This window comes from Mauremys reevesii, linkage group 3 (genome assembly GCF_016161935.1).
Source record: "Mauremys reevesii isolate NIE-2019 linkage group 3, ASM1616193v1, whole genome shotgun sequence".
In the NCBI taxonomy this organism is placed as follows: domain Eukaryota; kingdom Metazoa; phylum Chordata; order Testudines; family Geoemydidae; genus Mauremys; species Mauremys reevesii.
The window spans coordinates 193694188-193716808 of NC_052625.1; the positions used below are offsets into that span (position 1 = coordinate 193694188).

The 22621-nt window shown below is 43.8% G+C and overlaps 1 protein-coding gene across 1 annotated transcript in view; it reads left to right on the forward strand.

The window, feature by feature from the left end:
• The first annotated feature begins 613 nt into the window (after window positions 1-613).
• The window catches only part of RCAN2 (regulator of calcineurin 2), a 171470-nt gene continuing 149462 nt past the window's right edge, over window positions 614-22621 (forward strand). The window contains exons 1-2 of the mRNA XM_039532685.1: window positions 614-723; window positions 13672-13898. Coding sequence (XP_039388619.1) covers window positions 13674-13898 — 225 coding nt within the window. The 5' untranslated portion in view covers window positions 614-723; window positions 13672-13673. The remainder of the gene's footprint in view (window positions 724-13671; window positions 13899-22621) is intronic.

Here is a 22621-nt window from a genome sequence, read left to right on the forward strand (position 1 = left end):
TCATAATCCCGGCACCTCTGAGCTTGCAGGTCAATTATGAAAGTAAAATAATCTGCTTGTGCCCTGGCACCACTTTCATTACAAATTAAGCTCTGTCTACACTCCAGTGCCCAGACCCAGATGATGCCACAGAAACCTGAACTCACCTCCACCTGGTGGGCAGAGTTTTCCCTTTGCCCCCCCCCCCTATGGAAGTGATTGTGAAGGGGGAAGAACAGAAATTCCCATCCTTGTGCAGAGAGGGGGGGGCAGACAGAAATAGGGTGACCAGACAGCGAATGTGAAAAATCAGGACAGGGTGTGTGTGTGTGTGTGTGGGGGGGGTAATAGGAGCTTATATAAGAAAAAGCCCCCCAAATCAGGACTGTCCCTATAAAATTAGGACATCTGGTCACCCTAGACAGAAACCTCCACCCACTTGTGGCGAGGCAGTGACTGATTCCCACCCCGCACCCCCTCGCCCAGCCTAGCGCAGCAGCCGGGGATGACACGAGCTCGGAGCGCGGGCGTGCTGGGGAGGGCGCGGGGGGCGGGGGCGTGTAGACGGGCTCGGCTCTCCCGCGCTGGTTGGCTGGTGTGTGTGGCTGAGCCGCGGGGCTGGCTGATTGGGCCGGCGGCAGCTGAGCCGCTTTGTCAGGGTGACAGCAGCTCCCCGGAGCAGAGAGCGGAGCGGAGCAGCGGGCGGCGCACAGGGGGTGGGGGGAGGAAAACGAGCCCCAGCAGGTAAGTTCAGGCGCAGGCTGCCCGGTGTCCTTGCAGCGTGGGACCCTCCCCGGGGGAAGCCATTGCCAGGAATACCCCCCCGGAAAGGTATTCCCCCCCCCCCGGCCCGTTATCTAACATCCCCCAGGCATGCTGTCCCGGGGGGGGGCTAGGGAGGGACAGTTCCCTGCTCTTCCCTGGCGTGGGAGGGGAATGAAATCCCGCTTTGCCCCAGGCGGAGGGGGTGTCGCTGACGGGGCGGGGGGCAAGAAATGAATCGTGCCCGGCGCTTGGTGTCACGGGGGATCAGTAATTCTCATGTCACTGCTCCGATGGGCCCCCCCCTTGGTGTCCACTGACACCAGCCCCTTGCAGGGGCGTTCTGAGCCTCCACTGCTTAAAGGGGTCTGGAAAAAACCTGTGGGTGTGGCGGGGGTGTTCCTATCATCATCCCCTCGGGGACCCAGCTCAATTTTTTTCCATTTTGTTTTGGCTGGGTCTGTGACCCGACCCCCTCCCCCGATTTCCCCCTTCCCAGTGCGCACACATCGAGCACTGCAGACCTCACAGGACAAAGCCACCCTGCGCTGTCGGAAACGTTTTGGGGCAGATTGTGAAGCCTTTGGGGGCAGGGACCAGGTATTTCGGGGGCTGGTGGAGTATTGAGTACAGCCTTGGCATGTTGCAAATACGGGGAGGGGTGTTTGGATAATTCAAGGGGAGGGGGGCTTGCTGTGGGGTTTGGAAATAAATTACTTATTTGGGGATTAAAGCGGGAATTGACAAATGAGGGAGTGTCTCATGTTGGGGTGTAGGGATGTAAATAGGATTTGGATACAAGACCAGATATGGGAGATGCTAAACGGGGCTCTGCTGGGCTGGATTAAACATCTCCGCTCACCTAAAAACCAATGGAAGTTAAGTGACAACGAACCTGTTCTGACGACTTTGTGTTGCTTCAGCGTGTGGCAGTACAAAGAAACCTGCATCACAGGCCCCTCACAAAGGGACTCCCCTGTTTTGAGAGACCACTATAAAGACAGCCCTAGGATTCTACTACGGTTTTATCTGACCTCAGGCCATCTCTCCTCAGCAACCAATTTTCCCCTGGATCCATGAGTAGTCATTTAAGACAGGTTTCACTCCCCATCACCTTCTAAGTTTGTGTCCATAAACTCCTCATGCATATATTGTTTTTAGCAACTAGATTAAAAATAAAAGTGACAGATTCTATAATGTTTCTATGGATTTGTTAGCGGGGCTTATAGTTCACATTTTAGATTTTCATAGTCTTCTGTAGCTATATATAGAAAAATAACTTGCTCCAGTTTTGTTTGTTCATAGAGGTTGCTCTGTGGAATAATTAAACATTGTTCTTTTAAAATTACAGCATTAGTCCCAAGCAACTCTGTTGCTTCAGTAAACATACAAAACCAGTAAGAATAAACAGTATGCTTTCACAGTGAATACAACACCATCCTTTGAGAGTCTGAGCTCTGAGACCATTGTGCTGCTGGGAAATTGTCACAGAAACTACAAACTAACCTTCTGTTTTGCTCAGTGGATGGTTACTAAGTGGGAAAGATGTCCATATGTATTGTAAACTTGGCTTTGTGGTTTCTTCAGTGCAGTAAGAACTGAGGACAGGTGACCCCAGTTTGAGGAGGCTGGGGCCCATCTGACTAATGTATTTTATTCTGTCTTCTGCCAAACAATGTGCTTGGCTGGCTGGCTCTTGCTCATATGCTCCTGGTCTAACTAATTGCCATGTGTGGGGTCAGGAAGGAATTTTCTCCCAGGTCAGATTGGCAGTGACTTTTTTTTGCCTTCTGCTGCAGTATGGCGTGCGGGTCACTTGCCAGGATTATTTGCATATATCTCATGTAATAATTTCCCTGCTATTGCAGGGGCATTGGTGTGTCTCAGTATCTCCTATTCTCTGCCTATGGCACTCAATAGCCCAGTCTCCTGTGGGCTGCAATATCATGGCCTAATTTTGGTTGTTGGGTTTAGTGTACAGGTGCTAGGTTGTGCTGATGGCTTGTGATAGACAGGAATCAGAGTAGATGAGTACCTTCTGGTCCTAAAATGTATGGCTCTAATGTGGGCTCTATTTGTATCCTGGGTTTTGGTTTGTCCCCACCTGTATTAAGAACACTGATGTTTCACTTTTAACACTGATATGATGGTGTCTGGTTTGTAAACTTCTCCTATGCGCCAGCCATGACATCTATAAAGAAAGTTTCTCCAAACTCTTATATTTCCAATGGCTTCAGTTTTTAACTTCCAAATTGTGAGGAAGGTGCGATAGAAACAAGACTGCCTGGACGGTTATTGTTCGATAAGATTGTCTTGAATTTCTTTTCTTAAAAATACAATTTATTAGCCTTATCTTTTCACCATGTATGTCCATATCAATATTTTAAAAAAGCAGAGCAAAACTACAGTCCTGATCCCACAATGTGATGTGCAGACTGTGCACCCAAGCAGATCCCATTGGCTTAAAAGTTCTGTCCTACTGGTTGTCATGCCATGTCTATCACCATGGAGTCTGAATATCTTCTAGAGGTTCATTAAGCAAGGTGGATATCATGTGTGGTTCTCTCTCTTTCTCTTTGCGGTGGCAGTTGGGAAGAAATGTGTGAGGACTGGAGCCACCCATAGGCCCCAATTCTGCAGTACAAAACTTATCGGTATTACTTTACAGGCGTCCTGCATGAGAAGTGCCATATGGGCAGTGTGTCTTGTATGTGGGTGTTTTATTAAATGTAGCCAAAGGAAAGAGAAACGTAAAGGCTCATTGAAACTAATTAGAAGCCAGGTCTTAATGGAAAAATTACTATGAATGAATAAAAGTGAATGGCCCCTCTGGATATTAAAAACTCCCCAAAATTGTCCCAAAGGCTCAGCTAAACTTAACAGAGCCAGAATTTCCCTGGAAAGGATTAGGGGGAAGAAAGGGATTTGCATCACTTTACAAAAAGTCCCTCTGCCTTATCCTATAACTTCACCACTTTGTCAGAGGGAGAGAGAGGGTCCTTGCTTTCTCCTCTCCAAGGAATGATTTGAGTGCTCTCTACATTTGAGACATTTTTATTGCCACTAGAGGGAGCAGTGATAAACCTGAGGGTGATACAGGCTACATTGCTTCATTGTCTGCAGCAGTCCATTGCTTTTGTCACTTGGTGTCCAATTCAGCTATCTCTTTTTAGGTGAAAGTCCCACTGGCATCAACAGAAGTGTTTCCATGGTAGGGATTGTGGGACTGGGATTTTGGTGTAATAAAGAAATACAAAGGCAAGTTCTCCATCTAACTCTGCTCCTATTGCAGTCAATGGGAATTTGATTTAGGCCAGCGCTCATGTGTCTGGTAAAAATCCCATTGACTTTAATGAGAGCAGAGTTAGGCCAATGTTAAGTGCATTTGAAATTCTCAGAGAGATTGCTAATGTGTCTCTAGTGTCCTGGGACCAACCTGGCTACAACACTGCACACAACGCTTTGAAAATCTCTCACACAGGGCCTGAAGACAAAACTGCCATTGACTTCAATGGGAGCAGAAATGGGCCCCTTGCTCTTTGCTCATTCCTTTTAGATATAAAACTTCTGATTTATTTTTGGTTTGTTTTCCTATTTTTCTCATTTTCTGTGGAATTAGTTTTCCCAGAAGGTTTGCATCTATTTAGTATTATTTAGTCACTTGCAATTTTGGTTATGTTTAAACCTTCTTCATTAGTAGCATTTTGGTCTGTCATTCTATTTTTAGCTATGTAGTTTGTCATGGCTGGCAGCATTAGTCAAAAAAAGAAAAAAAATGCTTCCTAGCAGTTTCAAGAGATCTGTAGTATCTTGAAGATGTACCCAAGGGACCTTTTAAAAACTCTTCTAAGACAGAAAAGCAGTTTCTAAGGAAATACATTATTAGTTTCCATAAACATAGTAGAAATGGATATGTAAATGGTGGTAATTGAGTCCCCAATTCAGCAAAACATATGCTTAAGTCCATCCCCATTCAGCAAAGCATATGCACATGTGCTTAACTTTAAGCATGCGCTTAACTGCTTTACTTCAGGGTCTAATTTCATAATAATATATACTTAAATGTATTTTCAGTCTTTGACTAGCAAGCCATTCTCTGCTGTCCTGACGTCAGAATGCCCTTAGTGACAATTCCAGTAGAATTAATCAACTGGTGTCTATTGGTTCCTGCTGGCCTCTACTGATTTTGCTGGAGAACCATTAGTTCCAGGAACCAGTATACTACCTGAATACTTAAATAGATCTACAACCTAGTTGCCAGAAAAAATCAGCAGAGATTTTTCAACTAGAATTTCAACTAGGGCTCAGGAAAGTGAGGATTTTGGGTGATATAATCCATCTCGATGTTGAGGGCCTTCACAAAGTCTCTGAACCCCTTCAGCTATGAGGCATTACTGAGCTGAGAAGGGGATAGTGGCTTTTGCACCACTTGAGCACCCAGGTGGTGGGATCTGGGCTAGCTTAGAATAGGCTAGAATGGAGTAGAGCATTGGGATGTATGCAAACATAGTGGCCAGGGAACTCCTTATAAGGGAAGCGGAAGGGCAGTGGCCACTGGTGTGGGCCATACGCTGAAGGAGTGGTGGCAAGGGGCCTGCATTACCATTCTGTGGGTTAGGAATGGGTTTAACATGCACATATGGGTTTAACACACACACACACACTTTCTCTCTCTCTCTCTCTCCACATAAATGCTCTGGCTTTATGCAGGTTTGCAGTGTTGACCCTTTGGGAATTGTAGTTTAATACCCAGAATTAAAACCAAGGGCCAGACTCAGCAATGTTGTTTAGGGGGATGCATAGTGGTAAGATGATTTAAAGGAGACTCACTCACATGTCAAGGAGCCAGAAGAAGGTGGAACTTACATGAACTTGGACTCAGACTTGCCTCTGAATTTGACCTAACGTTTCAGACTCGGATAGGCAGGGGTCCTGCAATGGGATGTGGTAATGTGGTCCCTGATGCCCAAGCAAAGGCTCGTTGACTTCAGCAAGATTCCGGGCAATAAGATTCAGTGGATTCCATGATAAGATCACAGCGTGCTTGGATCCTTACATCTGAGGCTGTTTTTCAGTAAACGACTCCTACTGGAATTCTCAATAATTAATCAAGTATCATTTTTTTGTTATCTTAGGTGTTTGTAAAAGCTTGTTTATATAAAAGCTAAATTTGGGGCCAAATTTAAATTCAGTGTTTAAAAATATATATGTAACCCTTCTGCCGGGCCGAAACGATAGCAGCAAGGGCCGGGTTCAATACATAGGGGTCCCTTCCCCACAACATAATGCAAAACCAGCTCGAGCCCCCACCCAGTGACCTGGGAAAATCTTACACTCACCCCTGGGTGCCTCGAAGAGGAAATACTTCCCCTCTCGCAAGCACAGAGTTTTGGTATAGCAAAAAAGCTTTAATTACATGACAAACAACAAGCATTAAACTGGGAAAATACCTCAGCTAGAGTTCATAGGTCAAACCGTGAGCAAAGACCCACTCCAGCAAATTGGGCCATGTCCTTCTCTCGGGGCCCCTGAGTCCAGCAACCCCCAAATCACCCACAGTCCCACAATCCAAAAGTCTCTGTCCCGGGTCAGTGCAGCCCCAGAGCTCAAGAGTCTCTCTGCAGAGGTCCCCCTCCCCAGCCTGGGTAGAAAGGGGCGGGGCACCTTACGTGGTTTCGGGGCCAACTGCCCTCCCTCTTCATGGGGTTCTGCTTTCACTAGTCATCTCCGCAAACAGCTCAGCTCCGCTTGCTCTGTGGGCTGCTCCGCTCTGCCAGCTGCTCTGGTCCACAAGCTGTCCTGTGAGCCACTCCAGCCGTCCTCACAAGCTGCTTGGCTCCACTCACCCAGTGGCTGCACAAACTGCTCCACTCTGCTCTGCCAGCTGCTCTGCTCCACAGTATTGCTTCAGGCTCCCCCACTCATAAGCACAGTACTTAGTGCTCTCAGCTCAGCAAGTCCAGCTCTTCAGTGATTCCAGCTCTTAGTAGGGGAGCCCCAGTATCAGTGAATTCAGCTCAGTACCCTGCATTTAAATTCTTATGAGAATCAAAAATTAACTCTGACATTCCACAGTGGAGAGAGGCACAGGTGGAACTGGTGCTTCTGGCTCACACAAAGAGCCTGCACCACCAAATACAGATCTCTGTCCCCAGCCTCTCTCTTTTCAATGGGTTTTGGAACCCATGTGCCCCATCTAGCAAGCGCTATCCAGCTGACAATGAAACCCCCCATCACAAGACAGTTTTATAGTTCCCCATTTACCCAATCAGGGTGACAACATTTCATTCCTCCTGCCCCAATAACAACGAAATTGGGGCTCCCACAGCTGTGAAAATAACCATCCCATGCTGCTTTGCGGTATGCTAAGTGGGGTGGGAGTGCCCATGCAAATAACTGAAATACCAATGCAACACTTTCCGCACTCCCCATAATTTACCACCAGATGTCAGGGTGGGGCTCATCCTGACTCTGCTTACATATATATATATATAATGGGTCTGATTCCCACCCACACTAATAGGGTGGTCTGCCCCTTTAAGGGTTAGGGGTTCTGGGGTCACACAGCCGAGTTGGATGATCAGAGGGCTGGGAAGGGCTCAGGTGTTTTCTATAAAGGGCTGAGAGAGTTCAGGTGGAAGGTAGCTGCAGGGAGGAGATGGGCTCCAGGTAGGGCAATTGAAAGGAAGAAACACCTTCTCTTTGACACCAAGAGCGGCAAGGGGAAAAGCACCTGGGAGCTGTGGCAGGCTGAAGAACAGCTTTGTTTGGGTGTTTTGCTTATGTCTTGTGTTTGAGGAATAAAAGGTTGGCCCAGAGGAATAACCTGAAAGATTCTAGGTGAGTCCTTCGTGGGCTTGGGGATGTAAATTGCCACGGGCACACAGGGGCGAAAGAAAAATGCAGGCCTGTTATTTACCAGGCTGCACGTGGCAATAGACTATATTGGTAAGGGATGCAAGGAGAGTATGGGTCACGATGCAAACTGCAGACACACACACGACTAAAATTAATCAATTTAAAGTTTTATTGGGGATAATTACAAGGGGTAAGGGAGCAGCGTATGATTAGCTAATAGAGTTAATGAAACTTAAAACACACAATGACTAAAATATCTACTAACAATATTTATAAACAAAGATGCAGCATTTAGTAAGAACCGATACTTACAAATACAAACCAACGCATAACGACCGGCAAACGTAGAAACTCTGTTTGAAACACGTGAGCTGAGAGAGAGGCTTCGAGGTGATCAGGCTCGGTTACGGGTGTACACAGGATTCGTTTTTCTTTTTCCTCTCCCTGCCTGCACATGGCAGGCAGGCCTAAAGTACCAACTATGACGACATAGAAGTGTCATAGGGGACGGGGCCCAAAACCTGTTTGTGTTCGTTTCTGATTGGCACAAGCAAAGTTTACACCAAGTAGGGGAGCAGGTGCCTTAAAGTCTGGCTTCGCTCCCAAAAGGTGAGGAAATGCATATTGTTTTAGAATGCGTTCAACACTGAATGACAAAAGAAGAGGCCAGGGCAATACCGGTATGGGCAAGTTTTACAGGATGCAGACAGGAACTCATCTCAACAGGGGAGACAGGCCAGCAGCCTTACAGGTCTCCTACATTTTCAGAGCTGTGTGCAGTGGTAGTAAATAAGTTTTGCCAGAAACAGTAGAATGGGGCTTTAGTGTAAATCCAAATGTGGCCCAGTTACTATATTATGCCAATATACCTGCTTAAAATAACCAGTGAGATGGACTGCAGTCATTTATAAGGAATTAATGATCTTTTTGTGGGGGGGGTGAGGGGAGGAGGTTTCTAATGACACCATGGGCTGGTATTATTATTAAATGATTGGCTGAATTATTGGCAAGCAAATGTTTCTGCCCCGGGTTTGTCTTAGGTGATAAATGGATTTAATGGGTGAGTAAATACTACAACAAAACAGATGTTTGATAACCACAAAATCTTTTTCTTAGGAACATAGTCCAGCATCGTGACATAGATGAGAAAAATCTCCACTTGTGAATGGCTGAGAGGTCATTGGAAGAGTTAGCGAATTCTTCTATTGTTTACACCAAGGCTAAGAAAACTTAGATTTGGAACAAGAGTTGACAAATCAAATCACATATGTGAATCTTAATTGGGCCTGGCTACAGCTGAGTCCATATGTTATCTATTAGCCGATCAGATGACATGCAAATCCCGGTTTCCTAATGACTTTTATTTAGCCTTGATAATGTTTCAGAGACTTCCTAGTTGATATCCCAGAGGAGCCCCCACTTCTAATGCCGATAGACCCCGATTGGCAGTGACTGGGATCAAACTTGGGACCTCTGGAGTTTAATGCATGAGCTAAAATGTATTGGTTTGTTCGCTGGGGTTGTAGCAGCCTCATCAATCTCTAGCTGGCCTAGGCATCACTAGAGGGGGACAGAGTGCAGGCCTGGGGTTACACAGTCATCAAAGATACTAGATAAACAAGGTGGGTGAGGTAATATCTTTTATTGGACCAACTTCTGGTGTTGAGAGAGACAAGCTTTCGAGCGGACACAGAGCTTTACAACAACATTGCATACAATCGTTAAGGATGTCCGTGCGTTTGTGGGAAGACCACTGTGTGTAGGTGCGCTTCCCACCTTGTCTTGGACAGAGGATATTGTTATCCCTCTGCCTAATGGCAGTGGATATCAGAGCCTAGCTGGCTGGCATCTTAGTGGAGAAGAAATCAATGGCTTGGAATCTGGATATATTTTAAGTGTACCTTGTTTTATCTATAGCACCAGTCCTGGAATGAATGTGGTTACAGAACATGCAGGACAATCCCTTCTCAGGAATCTCGACCCAAAACTGACCCCCCAGTTCCCAGAGACCAGCTCTGCCTTAAGAATTTACTCCAATCGTAGGCCAATGCAGAGAGAAATCTCTCCTGCAGCTCATACAGCAACCTCTGTATAACCTTGCATAACAGAACTAACAGCAGCACACATCTTCCTAAGGCTGAACATTGTCTCCCAAACAGAGAAAAAGAACTTGGAAGACTGAGTAACACCATCACCTGGAGGTACCTGATATAACAATAATCCCCTTCAGAGGGTTTGCTTTTATTGCTACCTTAATTAACACAAAAACAAACACCAGCTTTCTCCCCAAGCTTGGCTGCCCTTCAGATTTCCTTGCAGGATCTCTATTGCTGCCTGCTGTTCCTTCTGCTTGAGAGACCCTCCTAAACTGGAGCTAATTGGACACACCTGCTCTAACCTTAGAGTGACTTATGGTACATCTAACTACCTGCCGGATTGGCGGGTAGTGATCGATCTATCGGGGATTGATTTATCGCGACTAGTGTAGACACGATAAAATCGATCCCTGATCGCTCTGCCGTCGACTCCAGAACTCCACCGTGGCGAGAGGTGGAAGCGGAGTCAACAGGGGAGTGGCAGCGGTCGACACGCTGCTGTCCTCATGGCCAGGTAAATCGACCTAAGATATGCTGACTTTAGCTACGCTATTCCCGTAGCTGAAGTTGCGTATCTTAGGTCGACATCCCCCCCACAGTGTAGACCTAGCCAGAAAAATATCTCTGCACCTCCCTGTGCATGGTTCAAATACCTGACATCAGGATGACTCAGTAGAAGAGGGGCTTAGGATCTGACACCCTGCTATAATTACATTTGATTTCTTTGCTCTCTTACAGGGCCACCTCCCCTCACATAACATCCCCTTGGAAACCATAGCAATTGCTTGCATGGAACAGTAATACTAGGAAAGTATTTAATCTATTTTTAGCTGCCTTTTAATGTAATTTAGCACCTGTAAACAAAGGGGAGCCAAGACCTTGTGACCAGCTAGCTCTCCACAGACCATTGGCAAAGGGTATGTTGACCACTGGTGGTCAATACACCAGGTTTTGGTACCCCTGGGCACCGCTCAGTACAAACATCACACAGTATGACTGTCTGACCCCAGTGTGTCAATATCCAGTGGCCTGGTACGGTAATTAGCTTGGGCCCCTAGAGTTTTACACTGAAGATACATCTACACTGCATGCTCCTTTTGTGCATAGAGAACATATAATCTACACCCCCTCCCCAGTAGCACAGGTACAAATAGCAGCATAGATGGTTAGGCACTGCTTAGGTAAGTAAAGACACTCATGAACCCTGTGGGTATGTACCCTACACGCCTCTCTACTTACCCAAGCAGTGCCTCCCTTTCCACACTGCTATTTTTAGCAGTCTGATGTCCTGTTGCTTCCCCACTCCTGGAGCCTCTTTCTGCTCCAGAGAAAAGGGCCAGCAGCTCCCTGCGGCAAGAGTCTTTCTTTGCAGCAGGGAAAATGATAGACTTTTGGGGCGACTTTAGATTCTTCTACATGAAGGCTTTCTTTTAGTCATATGCTCCCACTGCTAACCTCTTTGATGTAAGATAGCTGTATGCTGTGCAAGCCTGTAAAGCCAGTAGGGTTATACTGGGGTATAGTTATGGCAGATTGGGCCTGAAGGGTTCATGTTACTCATTGAGATTGTTTCTAAATATCCCAGTGGAGTTGCACACAGTATAAGCCTGGGCAGAATTTAGCCCTACAAGTTTTAGTTGCATCTTTATTTACAAATGTTAACAAGGAACAGCAAGCAGTATGCAAGAGAACAAGGCAAATCAAAAACATCTGAACAAACTATGCAAATGTAGCCCTCTAACCACTTCCTTTCAGAAAAGATAATTTCTCCTACAACACTTGCATATAGTTAATTGTCTTCAGTAATCTGGAGCTTCTAATAATTTTTCATCTGCATGTCTCCTCTTGGGGCCTGATCCAAAGCCCTGTTCTCAAGTCTATTCTCTGCCTTCCACCCCAAATGTTCATTAAAACTCCTTTAAAAAAAGTGTTAATGAGCTTAGAACAACAGGACATATATTCTACAGCAAACCTTAAATCCAGCTGCAGTTTATTCTGTATTGAAATAGTAGAATAACAGGGTGTTGTCTTAGCTATATGCACTGCTCTTTTCAATCTTTTTATAATATCAGGTTTTTTGAGGAGCTTTACCTTTTTTACTTTGATTTGAAATTTGGAACCACCCTTACAGAACTTTCATTTTTAAATCAGTTTTGAAAACCTCACTTTTGAAGGTGTGAGAGTGAGAAAGACACACATTGTAATGGACTAACGCACTGAAGTTGTGCCTCTGTCTAGCTGGAGTCCAGACTACAAGGCACCATGATTGGGTTTCCACTTACAGCACAGTTATCCCTTGACCCAGTGACAAGATCATTTGTTTTTGTAGAGGGGAGGGGACCTAAACCATGTCTTTACTTTCATGGGCCTTTGTGGTGTATCCTCATACTCATCTCTCATTCTGTATCGAGAGGTTGACTCCCCACCTCAGATCAGCTGATGACCAGCCTCTGTCTCCCACTTGTTAAATTTTCAAACAAGCACCTTTGTGCTTTCTCCCTTGTTGCCCCTCATGCTTTGAAGGAGTTCCTTGTAAACATCCAGAAAGCGACTTCACGATTCTCCTTCAAATCCTTCCTCCAAAATCCCCTTTGTCATGATGCCTACAAAAACAGTTGTCAGTAGTTAGACTGCTGGTGTGCGGAGACCACACTTTATCACGCTGCTTTTTGCTTTCTTGTACTCTACCAATCTCTCTGTATCCATCTGGTGTCTCTTGTACTTAGATTGTAAGCTCCTTGGTGTAAGGACCATCATTTTGTTCTGTGTTTGTACAGTATCCAGCACAGTGGGGTCCTGGTCCATGACCAGGGCTGCCAGGTGCTATGATAATATTGTAAATAATGTGCCAAACTTATGGACGTGTCCCAGAATTGTATCATGTTTTGACACATGGTTAGGCCTCTTTTAGGCTGCTAGTCAAAATTTTCATTAATGACTAGGTTATCTCTAGCTTGCTTCTTGCTTGCATATATAAACCTGCCCCTGGAAATTTCCACTACTTGCATCCGAAGAAGTGGGTATTCACCCACGAAAGCTCATGCTGCATAACATCTGTTAGTCTATAAGGTGCCACAGGATTCTTTGCTGCTTCTACAGAACCAGACTAACACGGCTACCCCTCTGATTAATGACTTGGATAATAGAGTGCAGAGTGTCTATAAAATTTGCAGATGACACCAAGCTGGGTGGGATTGCTAGCTCTTTGGAGGACAGGGCTAGAATTGAAAATGATCTTGATAAATTGGAGAAGTGGGCATCACACTCCAGGAAAGATGTGGACAAATTGGAGAGAGTCCAGAGGAAAGCAACAAAAATAATAGGTTTAGAAAACCTGACCTGTGAGTAAAGGTTAAAAAAAACTGGGCATGTTTAGTCTTGCGAACAGAAGATTGAGAGGGGAACCTGGTAACAGTCTTCAAATATGTTAAGGGCTGTTTATAAAGAGGACAGTGTTTGATTGTTCTCCATGTCCAGTGAAAGTAAGTCCATTACTTCTTGTCCTAATCTGCAGCAAGGGAGACTTAGGATAGATGTTAAGAAAATCTTTCTAACTACAGTACAAGGATTGTTAACCAATTCCAGTACTTAACTAGGGAAGCTGTGGAATCCCCATCACTGGAGGTATTTAAGAACAGGTTAGACAAACACCTGTCAGGGATGGCCTAGGAATACTTGGTCCTGTCTTAGTGTGTGGGGATGGACTAGATGACCTCTTGAAGTTCCTTCTGGCCCTATACCTCTATGATTTTATAATGTAGACATGGTCCTAAAACTTTGGTTTGAACCTCATTGAAGTTGATGGTAGTGTCCTGGGTTTCCAGCGCAAGCTATTGCATTGCTGTCTAGTGAAAGCGACTTTCAGATTGAGCTTGATTTCAAGTATCTCGTCTAGGACTAAGAATTCCTGGAGAGACTTGTGTGTATGGTTTAAAAGCTTTATAGAATAACCATAATCTTTTCTCCATGCCATTAGGAATGAGGGGAGAATCATATTTCCTTGGAATGCGAGGCCCTGGTCACTACGGCTGTGTTCTGGAGGATGGGGGACTTCTCCTACTCTACTCTATAGACCGAGACAAGGATATAAAGAGATGTTTTGCAGAGGAAGATTTTCATGAAATAACTGATTTCAATGATCTCCCAAACTCTCTCTTCGCTTGTAACGTCCACCAATCTGTGTTTGAAGGCGAGGACAGCAAGGTATGGTGTGACTTTTCCACTTACATGTGAAGTATGGAAAGTATTTGTTAACATTTCAATGGTGCAATGCTTGTTTTTACTGATATGGAGACTATTTTTTTAAATGGTCATCATGTATGAGGGAACTGGAGCACAGACTTAAGTCTTTTTTTGAGGGGAATAGGCAACAATGGTCAGCCCCAATATTTGACTCCTTAAATACGAGTTGCCTGCCAACTATAGTGCATAAAAAGGTTTTGGGTTTTGTTAATGTTGTGCAAATCTCCTCAAACGTGGGCACATGTATCATAGCAACCATCACTGCAGACATTGTGGAGGTGGCAAAGTTGAACACATGAAAAAATGTTTCTCCTGCTCACTGGTAACACATTACTGTGATGTTACTGCCTTTCATGTATTGCTCACAAATGTTTTTAAAATCTGATCTGAAGTAACTTCTCACCTGGGAAACTGGAAAAAGGTGGGTTCTTCCCCCTTCCTCCGTTGGTTTCATTTTTGCTGATCTTCAACTATGCTAGTTACGTGGAAATTTGAAAATATTTATAGTACTATAATTAGGCTTGAAAAACTGAACTGGAACCCTTTAAAAGCCTCTAGAATCCTGATGGCTGAACAGCAGGGTTTGTGGTTGGAAAAAGGTTGTGCAGGAGGTGTGGGATTCTTGTTTCTTAGGAAACACAGATTGGGGTATTGTTAGAGGGAGGCTGGTTTTAAAACAAAACTGATATTGTTCTATAATTATAAGGGATTAGGCTTGGCTGGCTGTTGCAGGGATGCCCAGCCTGGTAGTTAAGGTTACTTGGGTGGCTACACATAAGCTGCTTTTTTTTTTTTTTTCCTTCCGGATGGAGAATCTCAGACAAGCTGACTCCAGTGAACATGGGTTTTCACTGGAATTGTCTGAAAGCCAGGAATAAAGTTGATTTAGGATAGAGAATGGAGAGCCTGTGTGGCGGGGGGAAGGTATGGCTTTTAGGCTGAAGGGTTCCCAGGCCAGAGCACCAACAAGTTAGCTGGAAGCCTGTAACCCTTTGTGCTATTAAAGGCACTGGCCAGCGTTCTTGGTTGAGGTTCTGCAAGTTGAATTACCATGTGTACAGCTTTACTCATTTGTTTGGGGTGTTGTGGTGGGTTTCCCCCCTCATCTTTCTTCAAGGTGAAGATATCTTATGTACCCACTGTAAATAACATGGATTAGGAGGGAATATTCTGAATCTCTGCATCATAAAGAAAATGATCTGCTGTGGGGTCCCAAACTCTGCTTACTGATGGCAGCCAGGTTGGCACGAAGGTTGTTATGCTTATAAAAAGCACACGAGATCTTTTTATAGGGGGGAAAAAGGCAACCCGCCACATTTATTGAGAATACAGCAGTTAGCATATGCTTTTTGTTTTTTGTCTCTCTCTCTCACTCCCCCACACACACCATGCACACAGTCCTGCCAGTCGATGTTTATAGTTACCAGTCCAGAGTCTGGATCAATCTTATGGCCAGCCAGATTGGTCGCAGGGGGGAGGTGGGCTCTGTCAGTTGCGATCCGATGCTCCTGGAGTGTGGCAAGACGAACCCAAAGTTCCATGGCAAAGCACCCTGTTCTTATAGTCCTTTTTTCTCCATTGAAGTCTGTGGATTTTGCTGTGTCATTTATGACTGGTTATGCCTTAATTGGTGTTATCTTTTGATGATAATACTCCAAAGCACCTCCGAGAAGATCATCCTGTCCTGGTTTCGATTTAATCAGTTATCTTGTCTTTTAGGGATGCCAGCCTCCACCACAGGGTTGTCAATCTCCCCTTCCTTAATTATGGATGTGCCTTGATGGTTCTCTGGTGTCCTTAATTGTCTTCACTCCTCCTTCCTTGACCATCTTCTCTTTAACAATGGCCTTCACACCTTATCTTTTCCTGATGCATACGCTCCTCATTCACACAAACCATCTTTTACAGAGACCTTCAGTGGTATACAAACACTGCTGTTTGTATGTTGAACAAAAAAGACATTGTAAATTACACCTTACTAAATCTAGTGACCAAAACAGTTCACGCTGGGGCCTGGGTCTTCAACATGCCTCTAATCTCATTAATATAGACACAAGACAAGATCCGGTCTCTTACTTACTATACATTTCTTTGTTTTAAGGTTTATTTAAGTAAAGGGCCTAATTTGTAATGCATATAGGAAACAAGACCCCACAGTAAACATTATAAATTATCCTAAAACAGAGGGTGACCATAATCAGCCATAAGGACTGTTCTGGTCTGTTCCTGCCTTAACATTAGTACAGACACTATCAGTCTGTCAGATGCATTTCTACCAGTGTCCCAAAGGGTCATTCCTTTTTGCTATTCAAAAAGGGCGGCTGACAGGATGATCAAATCCTACGTTAATACATTTAATATGTATTACATTATTATAACTGTCAATCATTCTAACCTCTAATACAAATATCAAATCGTACTCCTACAAGGTGATCCGCAAACTTCTACAGACTCTTAATAATAACCTTAGAGAATTGTGCAGTCATAGGTCCTAATACAGAGGTACTGCACCACCAGCTCCCCCACCATGCTCTGAGAGATGTTGCCAATTGGTCTGCCACTGCTTATTGAATATTTGCAGCTGACCGGCATTGTTAGGGTGTTTTCCTATCTGTCGCCTTGAGATGCAGATGATGGGAGTTGGTTGCTCTTCGATTTAGGAATGAAAATCCCATTGTGGGATTTTTGGCTCCTGATCTCCTAAATTCCTTTTGAGAGTTAAATGAAATGCTAAGAGCTGCAATGCCGCTTAAATACCTTAGGAAATCTGGGCCTTGATTTCAGTGGGAGTTAAGGGCATACAGTATGTTGCAGAATTGTTATGTTAGTTTACCTGGGTCTGGCAGTGTAAAAAGGCATTCAGGTGGAAGCAAATGTGGATCTTTGATTAGAATCTTTTCAGAAAGATGAATTTCTCTAACCATAAGTAAAATCTCATGAAAGTTCCTTTAGACATACCGTACACTGAGCTGCTCTATTTGAAGCTGGATTATTCCAGTGTTTAGGCGATGGCATAGTTAGCAAAGGAACTGGTGTAACATAACTGAGTAAGGGACAGCAATCTCTGAAGATGTGCAAGAGTAATGAGTGTGTCTTAAGGATAGTGACTCAGCTTTGGAGGTAGATGCTCCAATGCCATGTCCACATTAGTGAGGTAGAGAGTGCATCCACAGATAACAATAGATTAAGGAGCTCTGCTTACAGGTAAGCAGTGACTCCTTTTATTTAACAGTCTATATGTTGGAAGCTGTATTGTAATTCTGTCCAGTCTAAGTAACACAAATGTGCACCAAGGGACCTGATTTCCCTAGAACAAATACTTGTGTTCCCAGCTGATCTGGTTTCATAATCCTTTCTATTATTAACTACTACTGCAGGATAAGAACACATGTGATTTTAATATAAAATCTTGTATGTTTACTAGGCTAAAGTAACTGTTGGTTGATTTTGGTATTTTAATAAGTGTCACTAATGGACTCCTATCCTGCAATATTGCTTTTTAAATCCAGTTTATAGCAATGGCACAGTGGCCTGTTATGAAAACCACATTGATGTAACTTATACCTACAGTAAATGCATAAAGTTTTGCCTGTATTACAGACCAAGTAAGAACTCTTTCAGTATGCTTGTGTTTGTTGGCTTTGCTACTCTTTGAAGCACATTTTTGGGGGGTCCGGTACAGATGGGTTTTTACAAAAGATAAAGCCAGAGGAGGTTGCTAGTGTAAATTACTCTTTTGATCTGGTGTGTGAGCTTGAATCCTAAATTTAAATCTAAGTTCTAGGTGCACATGGCATATAACAATTTTAGCCTATCAGGGGGTCACGTTGACAATTTTTAAAAAACTTCATTTTCTACAACTGATGTTTTTATCCTGGAACTGAACGCACTTGAGACAAACTATACTTAAAAGCACATGGTAGTTTGGAAAGTTCTTTGTTTAAAGTAAAACAAGCCAAGTAGAAGGATTAATGTACTTTTCCTTTTGTCTGGGGATCTCTTTCCTGCAACCTGTCACGTGGTGGTTGTGGGTGTTTTAAATTTGAGAAGAAGAGTTTCATATCTAAGTTGTAGCAAATACCTTTTCCCTACCTCAAAATTAAATATAATAATTTCTCTTTTGCTTTCTCATATCTACCCCCTTAGTTTTCATATGGTTCTTTCCTTTCTTCTGCATTTCTCCCTCCCTCTCTTTCTTAGGGCTGGGTCAAATCAGAGGGAAATCCCTTTTGGTTTAATTAAATGCAACCTAAATTGTTGGGCATATCCTCCTGAGGACTACAGACAAATGCTGCCTGGCTGGGAGGAGGATGGCTAAAGATGAAGCCGTGCTGGAGTCATTGGACTTGATCCCAATATCTGGTTTCATAGCAATGTCTTTTTCTGAATGCAGAATCCCCGCTGCTTCTCCTGCTCTTGGTCCTCTTCATATTATGAGGAAACCTTGTGGATGCCAGATTAGAAAAGATCTTTCTGATCTGGAGGATCCACTTAGAGAAGTGACTGCTTGCTCAGTGGTGGCAGAGGAGAGGAAGATCGAGACTATAAATGAACAAAGCTCTCCTCCATGAATGGTTGCACCACAGGAACTGAGAAGCCTTCGGCTCAAAACTAATTCCTTAGCCCAGAAAATAGACAGTTCAGAAAGCAAAGAAACCTTCATACTGGGCAAAAAACATTCTGAGGACCACTTCCTGATGAATAGATAGGTGGAAAAGAAGAGCACGCAACATTCTGAGAATTTCCATGGACAACGCCGTACCTGTAGATGTACCTGGGTTAATGTCACGTTTTTTTCATATGAAATATAGACTAGTTAGTGCTCAGTTTGCAATCTGATTAGAAAAGACAGTTTCAGAGGAGGAACAAAAGCACAGAGATGAAGTGAGTTGCACAAGGTCACCCAGCAGATCAATTGCAAAGCTAAGAACAGAACCTAGGTCTTCTGACTCCCAGTCTATGCCCTACCCACTCGCCCATTTTATTTTTAGATTACAAGCTCTTTGTAGCAGAGACTGTATTTTATTCTGTGATTGTGTGCAGTGACCAGCACAAAGAAGCCTTGATTATTGGTAGGGGCACAGGGCATTTTGCTACTGCAAAATGAATTAAAACCCTGGGAAACGGCACATGACCTAAGTAATTGGTTTAAGTCACTACTCACTAGTGAGAAACTGATGGGATTACTTGTGAGTAAGATTTGGCAGAAGTGGGCCTGTTATTTTTGGCTTCTAGAGTAGCTAAATGAGAGGATCTGCTCCTTTCCTGTCCCTGATAAGGAAGCTGTGTTGTGAAGCCAAAGGGCATGACTTTGATAACAGTTTAAGGATGTGTGTGTATTGCTTTTAACTTAGCTAATTGCTCTGTGTAACCATAGATTTTTCCACTCCGTGATCTTTCTGTTTAGTACAACAGCATTTCTCTGTACGGTGTGTATTAGTGTTTTCCTTGTAAACCCCTCCTTTGGGGGAGTTCTGTAACTTGATTCTACAATTTCCTTCAGGCTGGAATTGGCAAATATACTGTAACTGAAGCACACATTTATTTTCTTTTGTTAAGATGCTTTAGAGTTGTAGTTGAAGTATCAGTACATTCTAAAGCTTGTTAAATACCAACCTCAGAGGTGCCTTAAAAATGTAAGATGGGCAGAGAAGGGACAGACACTTGTCTCTTTGGTCAAGTCAGTGAAAGACTATACAGCTACTTCTTCTCTCGCTTACTTCTGTGTAAATCAGGAGTAATGCTTCCAAAAGAGATGGAGTTACTGATGGAAAAGCTAGTGTGAGAAAAGGTTCAGGTCCTGTAGGGTTAGGTCTTTATGGTGTAGCTGGCTGCAACACTATAGCTAAGATCACATTACAGATTTGCCTTTTCCAGTAATAGTAGTGAGAGAAAAGAGCATATTCATCCCTGAATCAGTGCTGAGATCCATGTAGGAACTAACAGGAGGTGATTTGTATCCTCCTCATCTTGGTGATTCTGGTGTGTGATTGCAGAGTATGTTCTAGGGAGGTAATTAACAATTTAAATTTAAAATAAATCTCCAGAATTGTGGAGAGAGAGAGAGAGAGAGTGTGTGTGTGTGTGTGTGTGTGTGTGTGGAGGGGGTAGAGAGAAGGGTGCAGCTGAACTGATGAAGCAGGATTGTAGCTTTCAGTGGAATGGCTCTAATGGGAGTGCAATACAGGGAATAGCTAGTGATTTCATGTTACTTTTCCAGTTTAAGATTCTTCAGCTTTGCTAATACGTTGGGCATGATCCTGCTTTCGTTAAAGACAATGGAAGCTTGTTGCTGACTTCTATAGCAGCAGGATTGGGGTCATTATCGTCACAGCCTTCAAGAGAATATAGGCTATTTTATGTAGTCTGAGTGTCTCAATCTATAGAATTGGCTCTAAGATCATGCCTTAAGCAAACTCTGTAGCCTGGGCTACACTCACATCAGATTTAAACACATGCTTTTATGCACTGTAAGTAAGTCCTATTGACTTCAGTGGTGGGTAAAGTTAAGCTTGTGCTTGATTAGTAATAAATATTATTTTTTCCTTGTGTACCTGAATTAATTTTGTTAGCAAAATAAATGTCTGCAACTATTGGCAATACTTAAGGTGTATTGCAACTCAATGAACTTCTACATTGCCTCTGTTTTGTATAATAATCATAACGTTCATTCTGGAACTGAAATAGGCAGTTGTGTTACTTTTCAGATGAAGATCATGCAGAAATGAATTGAAGTTCGCTTTGGCAGAGCTCCTTCCTAAGCAAGGAATGGAGGCAATGTGACTGGGCATCATGAGTGGAATGTGTCCTCGCTTCCATGTTCCAAATGGCTGGTTCAGGAGGCATGTGCTGGGATGCAGTTTTTGTTTGTTTGCAAGGAGATCTGCACTTTTTTTACTTCATTTTTTAAACACAGTGAAAACCCAGAACCTCTCTGGCCATATGACATCACTGGAGCCTCTAGGTGTTGAGTCATCATTATTTTTAGGAAGTGGCACACTTGTTTTGTTCTAATAATAGTATTCAGGCCTGGACTCTGTGGAAAGTCACCCCAGCAAAAATGAAGTCACCACTCCAAGGCTGGAATGGAATGCAGGCTCCATTCCTGGCTTCCTGGTACACTTATTGTTGCTTTATTTTACTTTCATTTTTTCTACCTTTTAAGGTTGTCTGTTTGTTGGTGTGATAACGCTATCTGAAACTGCCACTTGAAATGGCGGGATGTTCTGTGCTGTGGGATTTTTACCTAGTCTGTATATAGCAGAACATAACACGGTATGAATGTGTTAATCCATCACTTGGTAAAAACAAAACCTTCCCCACAGGGTATGTACTGTATAGGCAGCTATCTATACAGAGCCTGCACAAAGGGATAATGGTAACGCAGAATGGGGTCCTTTACCATGTTATGGCTCATAGCTTCATTATGAAATCTTAGGCTAGCGTCATCCTACCTTCTTCTCCATCTAGGCAAGTCTATAGACAACAGTGTACTATCATCCGCTGTTATTTAGACCACAGTAGCACTTAGTAAACACAGAAGACATTTCTTGTTCTGAAGATCATACAGTCCAACAAGAACCTTTTATTTCCCATGGCTTTGCTTTCTCACCATCTCCACAGACTCAAGTCCTTTCCCCTGCAATCTATGCCAATGCCATATTTGAAGCGCACAGCGGGGAGAGTGGTCACAATTTTATTCAGCTCCCAGGAATTTTACCCTCTAGGAGCCTGAGTCTCACTTGCAGGTGGGATTTTTAGTTCTTGGATCCTCTCATTCCTTCATTTCTATGGATGTCCGCCTTGTGCTTCACAAGTGTCCCATCGGGCCCTGTCTATCATAGAGTGCTAGTCCTTGCTAAAGAATCAGCTCAGTACCCCACTTTTGGAATTAGGGAATCAGTTAGGATGGGCCCTTGGGTCAGAAGCCTGCAAGACCGTTGTGTCCTTGTTTTCTACAACAGCAGGGCAGCAGTCATGCACATGCAGGGGCTTGCCATTTATTTGAATCCAGGCCTACCATAGTTCTGGGACTATCAAACTCGGGCTGGTACCACTCTCCCCAGTGTGTACAACTCTCTCGACAGCCCTACAACATGTGAGTTTTGGGGCTTCCCTGGTACATGATACGTTCTGGAGTGCCACTACATGCTTCACCCTAGAATGGAGACAACAGTAGGGGGCAGAGAGAGGTTGGAAAGGTCACTTTGAGTATGTTGGTGGTGGAAAGATGCCAGACCACAGAAACGCTCCATTTCTGGTTGAGAGACGGATACATGTTTTGATGTCTTCATATTTTTGTAGACCCACTCTGCCCCTTCACAATTCTAACGCATATGCCCCAGGAGGGATGTTAAATATGATGTAGGAAATTTCACTGAGAAGTTCCTGACTTTACGTTTTCTCCATTAACAAAGCCATTTGCAGAGGGTATTAACAGTGAGTCAGGCCACTGGTCGCAAAAACCTAGTTCTCTTTATACACATAGAGCCTGATCCTGCTCTTATCTGAATCAACTCTAAAATTCCCAGTGAATTCAAGTATCTTGTTGCAACCGGCATCCTATTTGCTAGATGGCCCACAGCCTGCTCTCTGTGTCCTGTCATTCCTGTTCATAGCCAGGGCCATCCAGAAAATGAGATGGGAGAAGGCCAGGCTAATTCTACTCTCACTTTCTGGCCAAG